The sequence below is a fragment of the Falco punctatus genome (assembly GCF_963210335.1).
Source record: "Falco punctatus genome assembly, chromosome: 8".
NCBI lineage: Eukaryota > Metazoa > Chordata > Aves > Falconiformes > Falconidae > Falco > Falco punctatus.
Genome location: NC_137588.1, coordinates 41,750,949 through 41,769,201, shown reverse-complemented (window position 1 = coordinate 41,769,201; position 18,253 = coordinate 41,750,949). Strand labels below are relative to the sequence as shown.

Sequence of the window (18,253 nt, the reverse complement as noted above, 5' to 3'; positions counted from 1 at the left end):
TTTACGCACAGTTCTGTTTGAGATGGTGGATGCCCAGGAAATACTCAGTGAGGCTGTGGAAATGTAGTTGTAAGAACATAAGCTGTGAAGCCTTTGAAAATTCACTTTTGTGTCATGTCTCTGAGACTTGAGGCAGAACTGAAACTCAGGTTCAGGGTGTTTTCAGTCTGCCTAAAACACTGATGTGGAAGCTGATTTGTCTGTACTTCCTAACTGAAACCACGACACACATGGTGCTCTTACGAAGATATTCTTGAAATGCTTTCCTCCCCTGGATCTGTTTAATGAAGAACACAGGGCAAGTGTAAAGCTGTTTTTCCTATGATACACTTAGAGCGGTGCCATTTCCTCATTCTACAAGGTTATTTTAAGTGATTTGTATTGCTTTGTACTAGCAGAAGCAAGTTAGCAATGTAGTGTTCTCGCAAAGACTACAGCTTTTAATTTTTTGGGTTACTGGACCAAATCCAGCCTAGACCGGTAAGCATGTTTGTCTTGCTCACGTGTATATTCAGTGGCCTGTTGGAAATGCCGAAAATCAGAGTCTGGGTCTCTAGAGCTGGTAACTACTGCACCTACCAACAACTGACACTTGTTTCATGGGTTGAACTTCAAGTCTCCGCGGAAACCAAAGACAGCTCATTTGAAACGAGAAGACGGCACAGTACACATGAAACATACCTGTGTCTCAAATGGCCATAATGTGCTTATTCCATTCATTAAATGTATTTAAGGGGCTTATGGATGGGTTGCCTATACTGTAAATTACCTGTGAAGGTGATAGTAGCACATGACAGTACTTTTGGGCTGTTTGCTATTTGTTGTTGGCAAACTATGCCTGTGAGTCTTGCTACAACAAAAGCTTTCTCTGGAAATAGCTTCTCAATTTCTTAAAATTGATGGTTTAGTCTGCATTATGGGCATTAGGAAGAGGGATGAAAATTTGGGGAGCTAGTGTCTGTTAATGCTCAGAGGGGAGAGGAAAAACTGTCTGCAGGTAAAACGAATATTCTCATTACCCCTACATCACTGGTCGTTCAAGACAAAGGCATTCAAACGTCTCTTTTACAATCTGCATAGCATTAAAGACATTCATTATTTTAAGAAAATGTTCTCATGAATGTATCAGACCCATCAAGCTTCACCTATTGAGCTAGGTATTCATAGTTCAGAGTGTAATCCACCTCTCTGCTATTCTTTTGTCACCTATGCCCTTACCACCTACTTTCCCACCCCCTAGATTTAGGTGGGTTCTTCAAATGATGAATAAAACCAAATTAGCTGCATGAAGAAGAATTCAGGGCTTTCAAATTCAGTGGGGAGAGCAGGCACGCATGTGTGTGGGAAGGAATGAGTCCACTGACAAAAGGAGCTGTTAAATCTTTAATGCTTGCTTCCTGCTCCTATGAAAAGTATTGAAGACATTTAATAAAAAGTCTTTTATTTTTTTCCCCATGACTGAGTCTGTAAGGCTGCTGTCCTGAACTTGGGTTAAATTCCTCATCTATAAGATGCTGTGCATAAACACCTGTGTGAAGGACTGTTCTCTGTTCTGGAAGTGGTGGTGGTTAGCTATGTTGCTGTGGTAATCTATGCCTGCACAGAATTTTACTTATAACATATTTTTAATGTTGCTGCTTCCGGCACATCTGGAAAGCAATTACATCTTATTACCGTCAACAAGTCATAGCAGTGCCTCCCCCGTGCAGTGAGAAGATGCATAAATGATACGCACTCAAGCAGTGGAGCAGGACTAGTGTGCATCTTCCCGGGACAGGGATGTGTCCAGGCAGCTAGCAAAAGTGGAAACATAGCAAGTCATTTTGAGGAGCAGCTGTGGAGGGATTTAGGAAGATCCAACTGTGTTGGAATACTAATACAGAAATACAAGGAGTGTCACACACAAAAGCGGCTAAAGAAGCAGGAAAATGCTGATTCAGTGTTCTCTCATTGTATATCTGTGGCTTTTGTGCTCAAAGCCATGCAGTGCTTCAGCCTTTGTTTCAATCAATTCATCTCTCTGATTAATCATCAGAGTAAGCAGTGGGCCCTTCTACAATTTTCCATTAGGCAGGGTTAGTGCTATTTATTTATTTTTCATGGTGGACTTTCCCTGTTTCATCTTCTTGTAATGCATACCATGCTGTGTCTTCAAATTTCAGTTACTCTGCAAGTTTTTAGTGATTTCTGCTTTGTGTTTTTTGGTTGGGGATGATAGTTGCGTCTTTCCCTATCACTTCCCCCTGCCTTCAGCAGTGCCCTACTTCCATCCCACCTGGATCTAGGCTGGAACCCCTTGGCAGAGTTATGGTCCAGGCTGAGTGGGAAGCAAAAGGAGTTCAGCTTGCGTGCGGGAATGATGCTGTATCATTGAGAAGGGGGTGAAAGCAACGTGTGGAGTGGTGGGGAACTGGTGTGAGCGTGGAGGTCCCTTCACCTGGACTGCCCACCTTCATGTGTGATACCTCAGGTCAAGTCAGGAGCTGGTAGGAGTTGATGGAGAGGAGTCATAACTAAAGACTCCGAATCTTCCAGTGGAGCAGAGCTTTGAGGCATACAGTCAGTCTGAAATGGATGATCAGAAAGACAGTGGTGTTTGCTGGATGCAAGGCAAGGTAGCTTTTGGGTGGGATACTCCTGAGGTGGGTATCTGATAATTTCAGGCTGTGTGTAGACTCTTAGTGGCTGCTGTAGCCTGTATTGCATCGTGGTCCCCAGATGTCTGCGTTAAAAATGGTCAGAGTGAGCAACAGCTGGTGAGTCCAGGAAGTGGTGCAGCTGGGGAGGAAGGGACGGGGAAACTGGTGATGTCTGGGTGGATTTTGTTTTGAGGTGGAGTTGACCTGATGGTAGGAAACACGGCTTGGACCAGGAACTGAGAAGCGCTTCTTTGTCCTGTAGAATAGCCCCAGCCCCAGAGCTTCGTTCAGGAGGACTACTCTGTGGCTTGGGACTCGCTGCTGCCATGGTCCCTTGCTGGGGCTAGCTGCACCGCTCCACCACGCTCCTGTTTTGCCCCAAGGCTGGGGACTCTGGAGGCTCACCCGGTCAGGCACCAGGTGTTGAACCACACCATGGCTACCCTGGGCGAACTCCAATCTGGGAGCACTGCCTGTGTGAACCAGAGACCTTGGGAGTCCAGACCTGCATCCAGTAAAACCAGTGGGCTTTTCAGGTTCTTGGTAAAAACTTCTTGTTGTAATCTTGAAATCCTCCTGTTCGTTGGCCAGCCACCACCACACTACCTGTTAGGACAGAGGACTAACTGAAAGGGATCTTGGCAGGTTATGAATGTGGGCAGAAAATAAAATGCTAATCGGCTGAAAAAATACAGTCTGATGGAGAGTAATCTTAAGCATACATTGAACAGATGGATGTGAGAAAAACAAGGCTAGAAGTCATCTCACAAAAGTGAATGAGAATGAGAAACGTGCATTACGTTTCTCAGAAACACGTCTTTTGTTAAAGCATGTAAGTGCCATTTTAATGCTGCATATCTTGTCTCTTTATTAAAATAATTAGAGAAATGGAGAAAGTTTCAGCAGCATTTTTACTAGTGTACTGCCTGTGTTATACTAAGGGAATAACTTTCTCCAGTAACCTTTGCTCAGGTACTTTAAAGTGGATGAAGGCAACTGTTTCCAAAAATCAGAGGAGAAAAACCTCTGAACTGAGCTCCCTAATGGTAGCTGTCAGCTGCATTTTAATGGTGAAGCTGATTAACCTCTGGAGCAAAGGGAAGCTGTGGACTGTCCTTTTCTTGCTGTCTTCAAACTAAGGCCAAATGCCTCCCTGGGGACTTCTGTTCACCTAGCATATATTATTTTTCCTAATATGAATTTGTAGTTCTCAGTTAAGGGCTGTGGTGTGTAGGTGAAATTCTTTGATCTGTGACTTACAAGAGGTCAAACTCAACCACTGTCTACGCTGAACTTCTGCATGAGTCCTCTCTTGTTTCTTGGCTGAAGCGGACGTTGGGTACAGCAGCGTACCACTGCCGCTTGTAACGGGGCCGTGTTTCCAGATTCACGCTCCAAATGTGAAGGAGCTGCATTCATTGATGCAGTGCCAAGGAGAATTTGAATGATAAAATAGTGAAACCAAAATGTGCCTTTCTTCCTTCCAGATTTGCTCTGTGTCCAGCCAATTCAACTTCAGTCAAGGGCAACAGAAGTGACTTCAGAGTATCCCGGGCCCAGCTAGGTTTGGGAAGCTGTCCTGAAACCACAGGTTTCCAAGGGCCAAATTCTGATTGTACAAGTCATGTTGGAGGTTAATGAAAGCTCCTCATATATACCTTCCATCTCCAGAACAGTACTCCGTAATCTTACTCTGCTATTTTTATTCTGCTGAACCAAGAGGTGGCAGCAATATTCACTACTAAAACATTTGATATGTTTTACTGTAGTATAATGTTTAATAGCAGTAATGAGAGTTCATGTCCTAATTTTATTTCTAGTCTGAACTGGAATAAAACCAATTTTTCATCATTGCACCAACGTGTCTGAAAATAATGCTTATAAATTTCTAGTCTAGACCTAAAAGGTTGGGTTACCTTTGGCTGCGCAGGGGTCAGTGCTGGGGAAAGTTATAACTACCACATTTGAGTAGAGTGGATATGAGTCTAATCTGGTATTCTACCCATCACAGCAGCTAATGGCAGATAATTTTGGAGAATAAAATGCCGTGGAAAACATGTATAGAATAAGCTGTCAACAATATTAGGTCTCTTCCTAACCCTGTCCATGCAAAGGGATCAAGGCTGAAAGCAAAGCCTGACTATATCCCTTCAAATTTTGCTAAGCAGAACGTGTAGAGCTACAGCAGTTGTAGTGTTCAAATAAATGCCCAGTCCTTTTTTAAGGATAAGCTTACAAGTTGTTGGTTCCATTGTTTATTTTAATAGAGTCTGGAATTTTTCTACTGTTTGGATAAATATGTCCTTTTATAAGTTTTGATTTTTATCACCTTTTAATTCTGAATTCCCTCTTCTGGATGTTGAATTAAATTCTGAGAACACAGGGTTCTGATCTGCTTCCCTATTGCTTGTAATGATTATAGGCAGGGATGGCAGAGCTTCCATTATTTATTATTCTCAACACTTCCAATTATAATACTCTGTTTTCTGCTTGTAACTCTGTCAAGCTTAGCTGTTCAAGCTGAATTGTTCTGTGCTTGCTCTCAAATGACTTCATTTTGTGTGAGAACACTGCTATTGCAACAGACACCTTTTTTTTGGACCTTAGCAAATACTAGGCCCTAAATATTGATCCTTCTCCATTTATTGCTACTGTTTGCTGTCTCATAGGCAATTTTAGATCTAGGACAGAACTTTCCTCTCAGCAGTCTATTTAGGGTTTGGGTTTTTTTAAGTAGTCTCTGTAAGGATGTTGTCAAAGGCTGGAATAAACTAATCATTCTGTTCTTTTTTTATGCATGACTGCAGGGTGTGAGAGATTAGGGAAAATTCATGTCTAACAACTGCATGAAAGAGTCAGAGAAAAAAATACTCGTTGTCATAGAAGTGTTCAGAGCATCAGAAATTACCTGATCTCATCAAGCTTCTAAACTGTTCCTGAGCTTTCACAGAATTACATCCTAACGCCATGTGCATTGATGCATCATTTCAAACTGGGAGTTTTGAAGGTTTACCAACAGGTTCAAACCTCTTTGCCTAAAAGCTGAGAAACAGAATCTATTCTGTGCTATTTTAGTAGCTCCTCATGCATCAAACCCCTTTCACACAGAGCTTTTCATACCTGTAGCATGAAGATGGGCTCTGCTTCTGCAAGGATTTTTATAATTACAATTGTTCTCTTTTGTAAGGAAAAGGCAGAAGGTATTTATAGTCATTTCTAACTACCTCAGGTTTGTAAAAGGACTCACACAGGGTTGCTGGCGTGTGGAGTATTTTGAGATGCTGAATGAATTACGTGAGAGTTGCAGGTGTTTATCACCCTAAGCGGAGCACAGATGACTCAGTTCATCCCAGATTTCCACCTGATTTTGCTAGAGGATGGCGGTGCCCAAGGGTCCCTGAACTCTTGTCCTGTCCCAAGTCACTGCTGTACCTGGATCTGTTGGTGCAGACCCCACCTGGCATGAGGTCTCCCTGCAATGAGAGCAGACTGTGGAAGGAAGAGGGGTGATGTTTTGGCTGCTCGGTGTCTGTTTTCAGCCATCCTACCTAGCACAAAGTGGCTGTTGGCAAGCTTAACTAAGGCCCTTACTCCTCCTCCTGGAAATGATGCTAATTTGTTTCCTTCAAGAAGGAGAAACAATTACTAATGGAAGGGATTGAACTTCTCAAATGGAGACATGTTAGGAATATGGTTTAGGATTCTTTTACTGGCTTACCTGTTCCAGGAGAGTCCCGTAATGATGATGAACAGTCATAATTTTCAAGATTTTTTGCACAGATTTTGTGTTCTGCTTCTGGCTAGTGAGAGTATCACAAAGTCATCGTTTCATCAGGTAGATCAGAAAAGGTCTCCCAGAGGCTTTACAGGCAAGAACTCAACTTACTTAAATATATAGAGCCAAATCCTTGAATCTTGTTTTTCTCAACTCGATTCCCAGCTATCCTGACTAAATGTTTAAAGAAATCAGGATAAGTGGTTCCTCATTCACTGATCTGTTGTTTCTGGATCAGTTTCTCCACTTGGATGGGTGTCATGGAAATCTGCTGAAATGAACTGAAGATTTTCCTATAGTGCCTTGCTGTGAAATTTGAAGTGCTGTGTAGCAGTGTATGGTAATTGGATTATAAAGCATAGGAAAATGCAATAAAATCAACAGGCTAGTCAAGCCATCCCTATAAAATCCCAAGGAGAAGCCGCAAACTATAGATAAGTATGTGTCACATTTGCCTAGTTTTATTTGTTTATTTCTTCCTTTAACCTCTTAACAAGAACAACAAATTCTTCTTAGCAGTAGGACTTCAAAGCTATTTGTCTGACCCCTTCTCAGACACCCTTTGTCCTAGTCTAAGTTACCTTAAACACAGAATGGAAATTATTAGTTTATCTGAAGGGAGGGGGGGGGGAATCTCTAGTGAGATCATGTTTTTTACAGAAGCTGACACTTCATTTTACCTTGCAGTGCTGTCTTCATCCAGCTCCAGCTGTTCAGTCAAGGCTTCATTTTCTCTAAAGGACTGTTACTGAATAGTTGTAATTTATCAAAAATATATTTCAAGCAACTTGTTAATGAACATTTAGCTGATAATACTACAAATATTTGAGTAACGCTGACCAGCAGCTTTCTGGACTCTGTGTCTTCTATGAGATTGGAAAATCTTTCTGCTTATTGCTCTGTAGCCTCAGTGACATCCTCTATCTCAGAAGTCTGGGATTTTGATGAGCTCACTTAGGATAGCAGCGTATTACTGCCACCAACTAATATACTCTTTTGTTACAATGGGTACCAGGTGATGCTGAAGATCTGGATATGATCCATATGCAGAGTGCATAAAGTTAAACGACTGTGGTTGCATGTGATGTATGCCATGGCCATACGCTCCAGTGCTCCTTCCCCCATTACAGGCTCACTGCAACTTTGCTTTTCTCAGCCCCACGTGGATGATTGTTGCTCTCGTGTGCATGTCTGTGTGTGTTTCAGTACTGATGAGGCTTTCCAGAATGCAGTGGTGACTTTCACTACTTGGGTAAAATAGCACTGGCTTCCCATAAACTTTGTAATTGGCTTTTATTGATAGTTTCCCATCATTTCATCAGTTGCAGTCTAAAGTGATATGCAGAAACACTCAGCATCAGTGCTTACAGCAGTTAAGGAGATTGATTAACATTCATAAGAGGAACTTAAAATAAGAAATAAAACAAATGCTTAATCCTTTGGCCCAGATGGTTTTTGGCATGGAAGATAAAAATGTGTATCTTCTCTAAAAACAGAGCCCCCCTTATCTTCCTTCCAACAGAGAAATATGGCACAGTTCCAGCCATAAAAACCACTGTGCCTTTTCAGGTTGGTAGTGTGAGTTGGTATTTTGGACCTTCAGCCAGTAGCATCCTGGTGGATGCTGAGAGCTGCTGATCGATGGGAATTTTGCTGGAGGGGGATCTCTTGTGTGTTCAGTGTCTGAATATCACCATGACTGCTCAGCTGCCCACGTATTGGTGTAGGTACTTCATTTCAAGTTCCAAATCTTTAAAAGGGAGACCCATGTTAATACAGTGGTATTGCTATGGGCTATGTCTTGCAACATTTTGCAGGTAATTTTGGATTTGCTTCGCTCAATACTGTGCACCAGTGGAAGCCACAATTAGAATTGGTTTGAGTTACTAAAACCTCAGAGCACATTCATACCTGCCTCAGGAGGTGGAAATAATCTACTCTTCTTTATCAAAACCACTCTGGAAGGCCATAGCTGTGGTTCCAAGTTCCCCACAGCTCAGCTTCTTGCAAATCTCCATAGTGCCTGCAGGAAAGAGAAATTTCACAACTAGTTAAATATAGAGGATACCTACAAATGTAGCCCAGTTACCTCTCATTGTAGGTGCTTTAAAGCAAGAGAAAGTGACAATGAAGTCTTCACACTTTCTTTTAATTATAGCAGCCTTTATAGAAGTGTCAGATAAATGTGTTTTAGAATAGGTGGCACCTCACTTCCTCCAGAAGAACTGTCAAATTAGACCCTACCAGACTAATTTATTACTTGAAATTCAAAGAATTAAAGCATGCCATCCGGTAGTCTCTTTGAATAAAATGTTTAAATGCACAGAATCCTCTTTGCCATGACATATCCCAAGCAGCACAATACTTCGATCTTTTGAAATATAAATGCATACTTACTCATCTGATAGCTTTGAGGACTGCTGAATACCGCGAATGTAATCCAGTTCTCGTTGCTCATGAGGTGCTGGAAAACAGGGTTAGTGGGGATCTCAAGAGGTTACTTATTTGTGCCTCCACTCCAAGGCAGAAGCGGTTGTTACTGAACCAGATGCTTATCTAACCTGTATTATAAAAGAGGAGAGAGAGAGAAAGAAATTGCTTTAGACAGAGAAGGGATAAGCCATTGGACTATGCCAAATAACTTAGAAGAGTGAGGAGCTGGACTCCTTCCAACTGATGGAAGCAAGGTCTGCCTTAGGTGGATTACTGGAGAATGCTGACGATCCTTTTCTTTTATATTAATGAAATACATACTTGGGCTGTTTTGCTGCTTTCAACAAAGGCATCATTATATGGGGGACAGCAATTTTCTGCAATGGGTCCCAAAATTCAGGCAATGGAAGATCAAAAACAACACTTAGGTTTCATATGAAATATAGTGATGAAGGCTGTGGGTTTTGGAGTCTTCTGTGGGCTTAAAACTGCTAGAAGGAGTGGGTTCATATCCAGATGTGGTATTAATGTCACCACTAATGCTTTTTTTTTAATATGCCCTTGCCTGCTGCAGGGATACTGTCTCATTACCCGTAAGTAATGTTTTAAATCCAAGATAAGAACCTTACTGTCAGAGCAGGAAGAGGCCATAAAGAACTTCTGACCTTCTTCACTGAGTTGGTGTTGGGTTTTTGTTGCTTCAAGGTTAATTTCCACATTGATCTTTCTCTCCTCCACAGTAGCAGGAAGAGAGGCATTGAGGCCTGCGGTCCTGCTGCGCAACTTGCAGTGTAACAACGAAATCCCAGGTGAAAGTGAAATCTGTTAAAGTATGTAGAAGAGAGAACTTGCTGACTTACATTCTGGCTTTGCGCACTGCAGTGCTGAGGCATTTACTTGACTTGGCAATCTAGTTACTGCGCTTTTATTCAAGTAGCACTTTAGTGTGTTTATGCAAATAGTTCATTGCTACATCTCCTGAAAGAACCATATGAGTGCTGTCATTTGATTGTGTAATCGTTAGGTTGGGCTTTAAATAAAACTTCCTCTGGTTCTGTATGATATCCATGCCCTGGCAAAAACAGTATTCCTACATTTGGGTAGCTCAGAAGTGCCTAAACAGTTGATATACTGGAATATACGGATGCATGTCTCAAGGAGACTTCCTTTGTACTTCAGAAAGGGTTGGTTCTAATAAAAAAAAAGAGAGTATGAATGATCTGTAGTGGGATCAGAGGATTTGGAGGAAGCCAGGTATTTCAGAGGTCTGTGGGATGCTCAGTCTTCTGACTTCCAATCCCTTCTCTTGCCCCCACCTCTCTGCCCCCAGCCTAATAGGGTGCAATAAAGCATTTAGTTGAGGCCAGAAGAAAATGTGTTAGTCTGTGTTACATCCCCAGTGACTCAGAGGTCATTAGAAGTCTTAGAAGACTCTTTCCAAATGCGGATATTCTCGTAGGTAGCCACCTGGAAACAGCTGCTACAGGTAGCGCTATCTTAACGTACATGCTCACAAGTTCATTTTCCAATTCCCAAGATGAAAAGGAAGCACAGAAAACCAGTTTCCTCAGTGTAACAGGTCTGAGACCAAAGACTTTCAGGGAGTTGTGATTATGCTACAGTATGTATTTGCCTGTGAGGGGATGCTCAGTGCACAGGCAATCTGAAGTCTGTCAGGCACATGTCCAGAGACTCCTGGCTCCCTGAACAGCCCTGCTGGCAAAGCAAGGGTTGCTGTTAACAGGGAGTGGGGTAATTGCCTTTCTTTTCATGAGACCACTTTCACTTTGGCTGCTACTGAGTGTGGGAAGGGAACAAGACTGACTTGTCGTTATCTGCTTGCTGGCTGTTGTTTCCCATTCCGCTGCGAGTCCAGCACACATTTTTGGCAAGCCTGTTCTTTTAACTTCAGACTTCTTATGAAGCCTGTGAAAGGTCCTGAGAAGGAGGAGGCTTCTAATTACCCAGCAATAACAATTCATGGCCCTTAAGGGGATTCCAAATAATAGCTCGGTTGTTAAGCCACCTGAACTCATGTTATGTGTCTTCAGTGATGGGACAGCCTGTTTTTTGACAGATGACAGATCCTATAGGAACTAGATTGTTTTGTGGCCTTTGTTTACATCTCCTTCAAAATTTACGCCCTTGGGAACATGTGGAGTTGTGGGCTGAGATCAGAGGACAACATATGCACCCTGCAAACAATATTGCAGTAAATCCACATGAAAGCTACTTCACAGCGGTCCTGCCAACATCATCAGAGGGTGGCCATCCTCGGTGAGGAGTATCCCACATGCTTATAAAGATTGCAACGCACCATGATTAAATCCTAGTAAAATTAGAGACCAGACTGCTTGAAAATGCCTGTTTACCAGTCTTTGAAGATTAACATCACAAACGAATGATACAAACAAAATGTATAATACAGGAACTGACACCATTTAGAAAAAATATTTTAAAGGGTTAGACCTTAAAAAGACTCAATTCAGCTCATTTACCCCTTACATGTTTTCACTGGGTCTCTCACAGCTATGTGTGCGCACACACACAAACCGATGAGTTTTTGGATGTTAGCTACTTTAGTGTTAGCCAAGTGCAGACTGAAGATGACAGGTACCAGAGTCTTTCTCTGTGGCCTGAGGCAGTGGAATTCCCTGCCTAATAATATCAGATCGTCTGCATTCTCTTTCAGAAACAGGCCAGGGATGATTTTGATCTCTCAGAACCTTCAGTTAATGTGTGACCCTCATCTTTTATTCTAGTGGGGTTTTTTTGTTTGCTTGAACCACTCCTTGGGAAGCTCACCTAAAAAAGATGAAACTTTTAACTGTCTCTGCTGCTGTGCTCTTTACATTTTGCCTATGCTAAGCTATCCTGTAAATTGAAACCAAAGAGATTTGGCTTTCTGGAAGCTGATAAGAGATGACCACCCAGATATATCCAGCATAACAGTGTCCTTCATTGTAAAACTGTAACGTGCTTTCACTGAATAATGCCCCATACTTTGCAGTCATGGGTAGAGATACTTGTGTTAGAGATAACAGTGGAACAGCGATGGCTTGTCACTGAAATAAATTTTGAGTTGTTTTTCTTGGCCTGTATATCCTCTCCTCTGCAAACCTTCCTTGCACCCTGTTTCAGAGCTCCATCCAGCCTCCTGTTCCCTCAATGTATTTTGAGAGCCTGATTACTTTTCAGACAACTTCTGAAGAGTCAGACGTCTTCTTCGCTTGCTTTGGTGTGCTACCTCTGTTGGTTTCTGCTGCATGTTTCTTGGATAAATTACCTCATAATATTCAAAACAGTCTTTGATTTAGAGTTCCTCTATACTACAGGTATTTATATTTCTGCATTTTAGGCACGTGGCTGGGAAAAAAAACATATAAATCCAGGGGTTCCTGCATTTTTTTGGCTCTTCTCATAAGTTTTTCCCAACATAGACAAGTAAAAGGGGTGTTAGATGTGTGTGTTTGGGTTGACTGAGGTTTGTTCTTTCGCAGGGGGAGCAGTTCAGGTCTCCCCCAGCCCATCCCTTGTGCTGGTAGCAGGGTGGTGTAGCTGGTGGGCAGGGTGGGCAGGACAAGCGCTGGTGGCCCAGTGGAGGTGTTGGGGGGCAGGACTGCTGCGCCTGCTCACAGCCCTTTGAGCAAACTGGGAACAAGTACCTTCAGGTTGCTTAAGGGGGATTCAGAGCCCCAGCTCTTACTAAACAGCTTAAGTGCTGTATTTTGGGCACCTAAGCTGAATGCTTGAAGTAGATTTTGCGACTGTCCCTTATGTTTAGATCTTTTTCAAGTACAAGCCCTATTTAATGACCTGTGTGTATTTTTATAGCATGTTTTAGGGGCCTTTCAGGTTGAGTCATTAAATACATATTTTTAATAACTTCTGTGTCTTAAAAGGACAGTGTGAAATGTAAGTATTGGAAACCAAAGAGTGATTCCTCTGACTTCTGAATTAAATTATTTTATTACAAATTTACGTGGAGTTCAGACGTTTTTTCTTCTTGTGATTTCATGGCCTTCTTTTACTTTGAGCTGACAAATGATTGTGATGTTGCACATAGAAATTCCTTCTTGTTTTAAATTTTAATAGTCTCCCACCAACAATGTATTTATTTCTTTAAATTTGTAACAGCACAGATCTTCAAGGTGGGGAGAGGAAGGGACCTGCTCCGTAGCACAGGCCCTAAAAATTGATCCATTAATGCCTGTATAGGGGGTTTAATGAGAATTTTAAAGACAGTCTTAGAAGCTGAAATCCTCCTCCATCTGAACAGCCTTGCTCAGACCACCATGAAGTGCGCCAAAACATGCTTGCTGTGTTCTTCGGCCCCAGAGTGTCTGGAAGGATGACCCTCGGGTAGGAGGAACTGCTGCTCAGTCTCTGGGGCTGTTCCACACTTGGTTGAGATGGCCAGGAAGAGCAAGTTAGCATCAGTTGTAGAGGTAGTTTCCATCATCTGAGCAACTGTTCTGCCAGGAGCGGTCTGACAGAAGTGCTGTCTGTTTGAAATAGGCCACTGAAAATCCATCAGAGATTCATTATTAACTACTCCTTGCTCTATTTTGTTTGTTGGCTTGACACTGGCAATGAGCTCATTGGACGGGGCTAGAGATGGAGTTGGTGGTTTTTGGAAGAGCTCATAGACTGAGGACTTGATCCCGGAAAGCACTTCAAGAGACCTAAACTTTAACTATCCGATTCTTCTCTTGATCATCAGTGGGACTATGCTTCCTCTAGATGTAATACTTAAGGTCTTTCAAACCAGGAGGTTATATGGACAGAAGCAAGGAATGCGTGGAGGACATAGGGGTAGAGGTAAATTGGGAGTAAGATATAAAACTTTGGGGAATCTTTGATATTGTTTTGAAATTCAAAAACAGATTTCTAAAACGGCTCCTACTGGAGCGCCGATGCTGAAGTTCCTGGTTCCAAGAATTGTATATATGGGGAAAGTAAGACCTTCAGCTTTGCTTCACATGTCTTTTAGACACTTTGCAAGTGATCAGCAGTAACTTTGCAGAACTAAATTAAGCCTTTGGAAGGAACAGTAGATGAAGCACATGGAAAAGACGAAGTGTTTGTGACTGGAGAGATGTCAGACCAGATTGCACTGAAGCTGAGATTTAAAATAATTGTTTTAATAAGAATAAGAAGTAAATTATGAATAATTTCTGTGTAATTATTTTTTTTTAATTCTTTATTTACTTTTTTAATCACGTAGGGCTGTACACAGCACAAGTTCTGATGTTCCGGGAAGGAGAAGCATTTGGTGCTTAAGCATACGAGATGGGAAGTCAGGAGACGTGCAGGTGAAGGGCTGGCTTTGCAGTTCCCTTGCTCTGTGACTGACTCCCTTAGTCCATTAGCTTCTCTGGATGTGGTTTCTTCACCCGTGGAATGAGGTTTGCCCATCTCACCAGCATACTGTGAGGTACAGCTGCGCGTGGCTGATACCCCACGGAAGCAAGCCCGAAATGAGGGGTGGAACCAGGAACTTCAGCATCGGCGCTCCAGTAGGAGCCGTTTTAGAAACCTGTTTTTGAATTTCATTGTAAATAAGGCCCAAACTTGGATTCTTTTAATTCTTATCGTTTAGGGTTTGGCTTGCTTGTTTCCACACCTTGCGGGGAGTCTGCGGGAGGGGTGTTTCTCCTCAGGAATGAGCCGCTGTGCTCCGGGCTCTTGAAGAAGTGAGGCTGTGCGAAAGGAAGGAAAGGAAGAAGTGCCCCCGGTACCTGCGCCGCCTCGCTCCCCCTCAGGCCCCGCGGCGAGAGGCGGCCGGGCGGCAGGCAGCCCGAGGGCCGTGGCCGGGCGCCCCGAGGCGGATGCCGAGGCGGCGGCAGGGGGCAGCGGTGCTGGGGGCCGCCCGCTCGGCGGCGGCGGTAGCGGCGCGGCACAGCCAATGGCGGCGCGGCGCTGGCGCGGCGCAGCCAATGGGGCGCGGCGGCGCGGGGAGCGGGCCGCGGGGGGGGCTGCGGGGCGGCGCGGCGGCGGCAGGGCACCTGCGGCGGCGGTGGGCGCGGGAGGCGGCGCCGCGCGGCTGGGGCGTCCGCAGCGCTGAGAGGGCAGGCTCGGCCCCGCCGCCGCAGAGGCCTCCCGCCGCCGCTCGCCCTCCCCCGCGGCGCCTCGCAGCGCCGGTTCCGCACCCAGAGAGGCGCCCGGCGTCAGCGGACCTCCATGTACGACAATTTGTACCTGCATGGATTTGAAGACTCGGAGGCGGTGAGTGCCAAGGGGGGCGGCCCCGCGCCCCCCAGGCTCCGTTACCGGAGGTGGCGTGCGCCGGCCGGAGCCACCCGAAGTGCTCCCTCCGTTACATAATTCGCGGGGGAGCGGCTGTATTTTGGGGTCCCGGCAGAGCTTGCCATCGGTCAGCCGCGCCTGTGCTCCCGCAGCCGTGGGCAGGCGCGCCCCGGGGCGGGCAGCGCCGGCTCCCGCTCCCCTGGGTGCAGCGGCGTGGCGTGGAGCGCTGCTGCCGGCAGCGCTGGTGTCTGACGGAACGGCGGCGCAAGTTGCCGGGCTGCCGCCGGTGTCGGCCGTACCCTGGGCAGCGTCAGCGGGGCGCGTTCGGTGTGTTAACAAAGCGGCCGTGCAGGTGCCGCGGTGGCCGAGGCATCGCCCCGGGGTGACGGCGTCTGTCTTGGCCAAAAGCAGCCGGGACAGGTTGGTCTTGTTCGTTGGGAAACGATTATCCCGTCGCCTGCCCCCAGCCTGGAGCAGCCTTGCTGGGAGGCTGGTGACATCCCTCACAAAATGGTTCTCTGGCAGCACGGAGGGTGCCCCGTTACCGTGGCCGGAGCTTGACGCCCAGGATCAGAAGCGGTGGCGGCGGTTGTCCCAGTGGCTTTTCCTTCCGGCCGCAGCTGTGCAGGAGCCCCGTGGGGCAGAATTACTCGGGGCGAGGGAAACTGCTGGGATTGCCACGGCAATAAACACACTGTTCCATATTAAACAGGGATCTGTTACATAAGGCGTTGTGGCCAGCTCGTAAAATACACAGATTGTAACATAAAATAGAGTGTACGTCAATGCAGACGTATGTATCGTATGATGTGGTATCCCCAGGAGAATGGACAAGGTCCCGTATCGCTTCAGGGGAGGCTTGTTTCCTCGCCTGACAATGAGGTCGTGTTGGTCTAGGACTGGGAAGTGTAATCTGTGTACATGTTGCCTCATACGAGCAACTTGGTTTAGAATCTGTTTACTTCAGAGGGAGGGGAACCGCAACTGTGCAGAATTGAAATTCAGTACTATGCAGTAAACTGTGCTGAGAGGAAACAGTGTGTATTTGAATCCTTCAGCACTATGTATTTGCGTTATTTCAAAACTCTACTGCTTTGGGTCAGTTCAGAAATTACTGCCTTTTTAGTATGTGTATGTTAATTTGTGTTGTGTGTTTTCTCTCACTGCTGCTTACAAGCTGCTGTGCCAAGTGCATATGAGTGTGTTGGTTCCTTTAGGGCTGTGTTTTAGGATCCAGCTGGATGTTTCTGTAAACCAGGCGTTTGTAAGGCAGAGCATGAATTCTTCAGAACTGGTCTCAGTTCTGAATCTGACTTGTGCTGGCATAGTGTCTTTCAGCAAAGTATTAATATGCGCTGAAGAAGACAAATTAAAAGTATATTAGCATGGCTGAGAACTCTTAACTTGCTGGAATAGTGGTTGCGGTAGAATAGATGCTTCATCTATAAAAGCCAGATTTTAAAGTTTACTAGAGAATGCAGATAAATGTCTAGTGGGATTTGGGGGTGCTTCTGAGATGCTTAACTCCACGTATTTCAGGAAAGCCCTGCTGATTTCTTCCAAGAACATTATTTGGGAAAAGCAGTTCTCATGATAGAAGACCAGAGACCTACCTGTTACATAAAGATCTGTGTTAGGCTTTGTACTGTAAGAATCGTGTTAGTAAACAGACGAGAGGAATGGTTTAGCTGTCCACTTTGAAGGACTGGGATGAAGAATTTGTTTCCAGGTTCCTTAATACTCAGTGTAACTAGTTCATGATAATGTTGCTTACAGCTTTTGTAATTTTACAGTCTCTCAGTACTTGAGAATGTTTTTGATAGACTTCTGGAATCGTGAGAATATGTGAGAATCTCAGCTTTCATTAACAAAAAACCCCTCAAAACCCAGACCATCAAACCCTAAAAGCAATCTAGATCTCATGGTCATATGGAAAAGCTAGAGGCCATAAACCCCAAAGGCTTAGACACAACGCAGATAAAATCCCCCAAGTGTTTGTTTGCTTTATGCTTCTGAACCCTTAAAACATTACACCTTATTATTGTTTTGGATTCTGGCTCATGAATTGAGAATCCTTGCTGAGACAACAATATTCTGGCAAACAGGTAGCCTGATGGGTCATATGAATATTATTTCCAAGCCAGAGAGAGCCAACGCAATAGAATTAATACAGTGAAAAACCAATCAAGGGTAGAACACTGGTTCCCTGTGGTTAAGAGAAAATAACTGTGAGCGTACAAAGATTAAAGAAAAGGCCTCTGTATTGTTCTGGGGTTTAGGACCTGGAAGGCTTAGCCCAGGTGCTGTGCAGCTAGTGAACTGAAGGAACTACGAGCTTGTATACTGTATGTTCTCTTTCATTCCCTGAAGCGCAGGGAGATGTGATCGAGGACTTGTGCTATTTGCCATGCTTCTAGCATAAAATAAACCATATCAAGATGAGTCATTCTGGTACAGTAACATCTTCCTAAAGTAGGCATTTGCCCTTATAAAACCCATACAGCCTAATATTCATGGCAAGAAATAAGAGGTAACATATCATTATATTTTTTATCCCAGCTTTCATGACTTTGTAAGTGGACCAGGTTCACTCTGTCTTTTCTCTGATGGAAATCCTGGTGCAAGCACGTCTGAAGTAGAAGAAAGCTGTTGCAACCTGGTGGGCTAAGCAGTGTTGGCTCAGGTCTGTCTCAGCCCCTGGCTGGGCAGGCAGCTGCTCTGGGGTGCGCCTGGCCAGTGCGGCTGCTGAGCGTGCTTTAGGCACTCTCCCAGGCAGGGCTTCCGTGGAGATGTGGTAGGAGCTAAAGCTGTGCCTAGCTCTAATGACAGAGCCAAAATGAAAATCCACTCACCCTCCTTCCTTGGGATTTGTCCCTGCAATGTAAAGATATTAGCTAGCAGACTGCTTTGTCAGGGTGTATCTGTTCCTTATTGATGAAAGCAGAGAGAAGAGCAGCAGTTGTGATCGAGGGTTAACCTTTGTTGATCTTTGACAGACTGAAATAGATGTGTGTTGCCGAGTGCCTCTGAACTGCTTCAAACTAACCTAGTGGTGTTACAGTTAGAAATCAGCTGAATGGCACAGGACTTCAGATATCCATTATAAGGCTTTTTTCAGTAATAAACCTGTACCCATTGTAAGTCCTGTGTGTACCTT

At 44.4% G+C, this 18,253-nt stretch overlaps 1 protein-coding gene across 5 annotated transcripts in view; it reads left to right on the top strand.

Moving 5' to 3' along the window:
• Positions 1-18,253, top strand: part of CACNB4 (calcium voltage-gated channel auxiliary subunit beta 4) — a 111,616-nt gene that overhangs the window by 30,315 nt on the left and 63,048 nt on the right. The window contains exon 1 of one of the 5 annotated variants that reach the window (XM_080400085.1): positions 14,851-15,075. The exons of the other annotated variants lie outside the window; for them this stretch is intronic. Coding sequence (XP_080256211.1) covers positions 15,031-15,075 — 45 coding nt within the window. The 5' untranslated portion in view covers positions 14,851-15,030. Of the gene's footprint in view, positions 1-14,850; positions 15,076-18,253 lie in introns of those variants that run through there. 5 annotated transcript variants of the gene reach the window in all.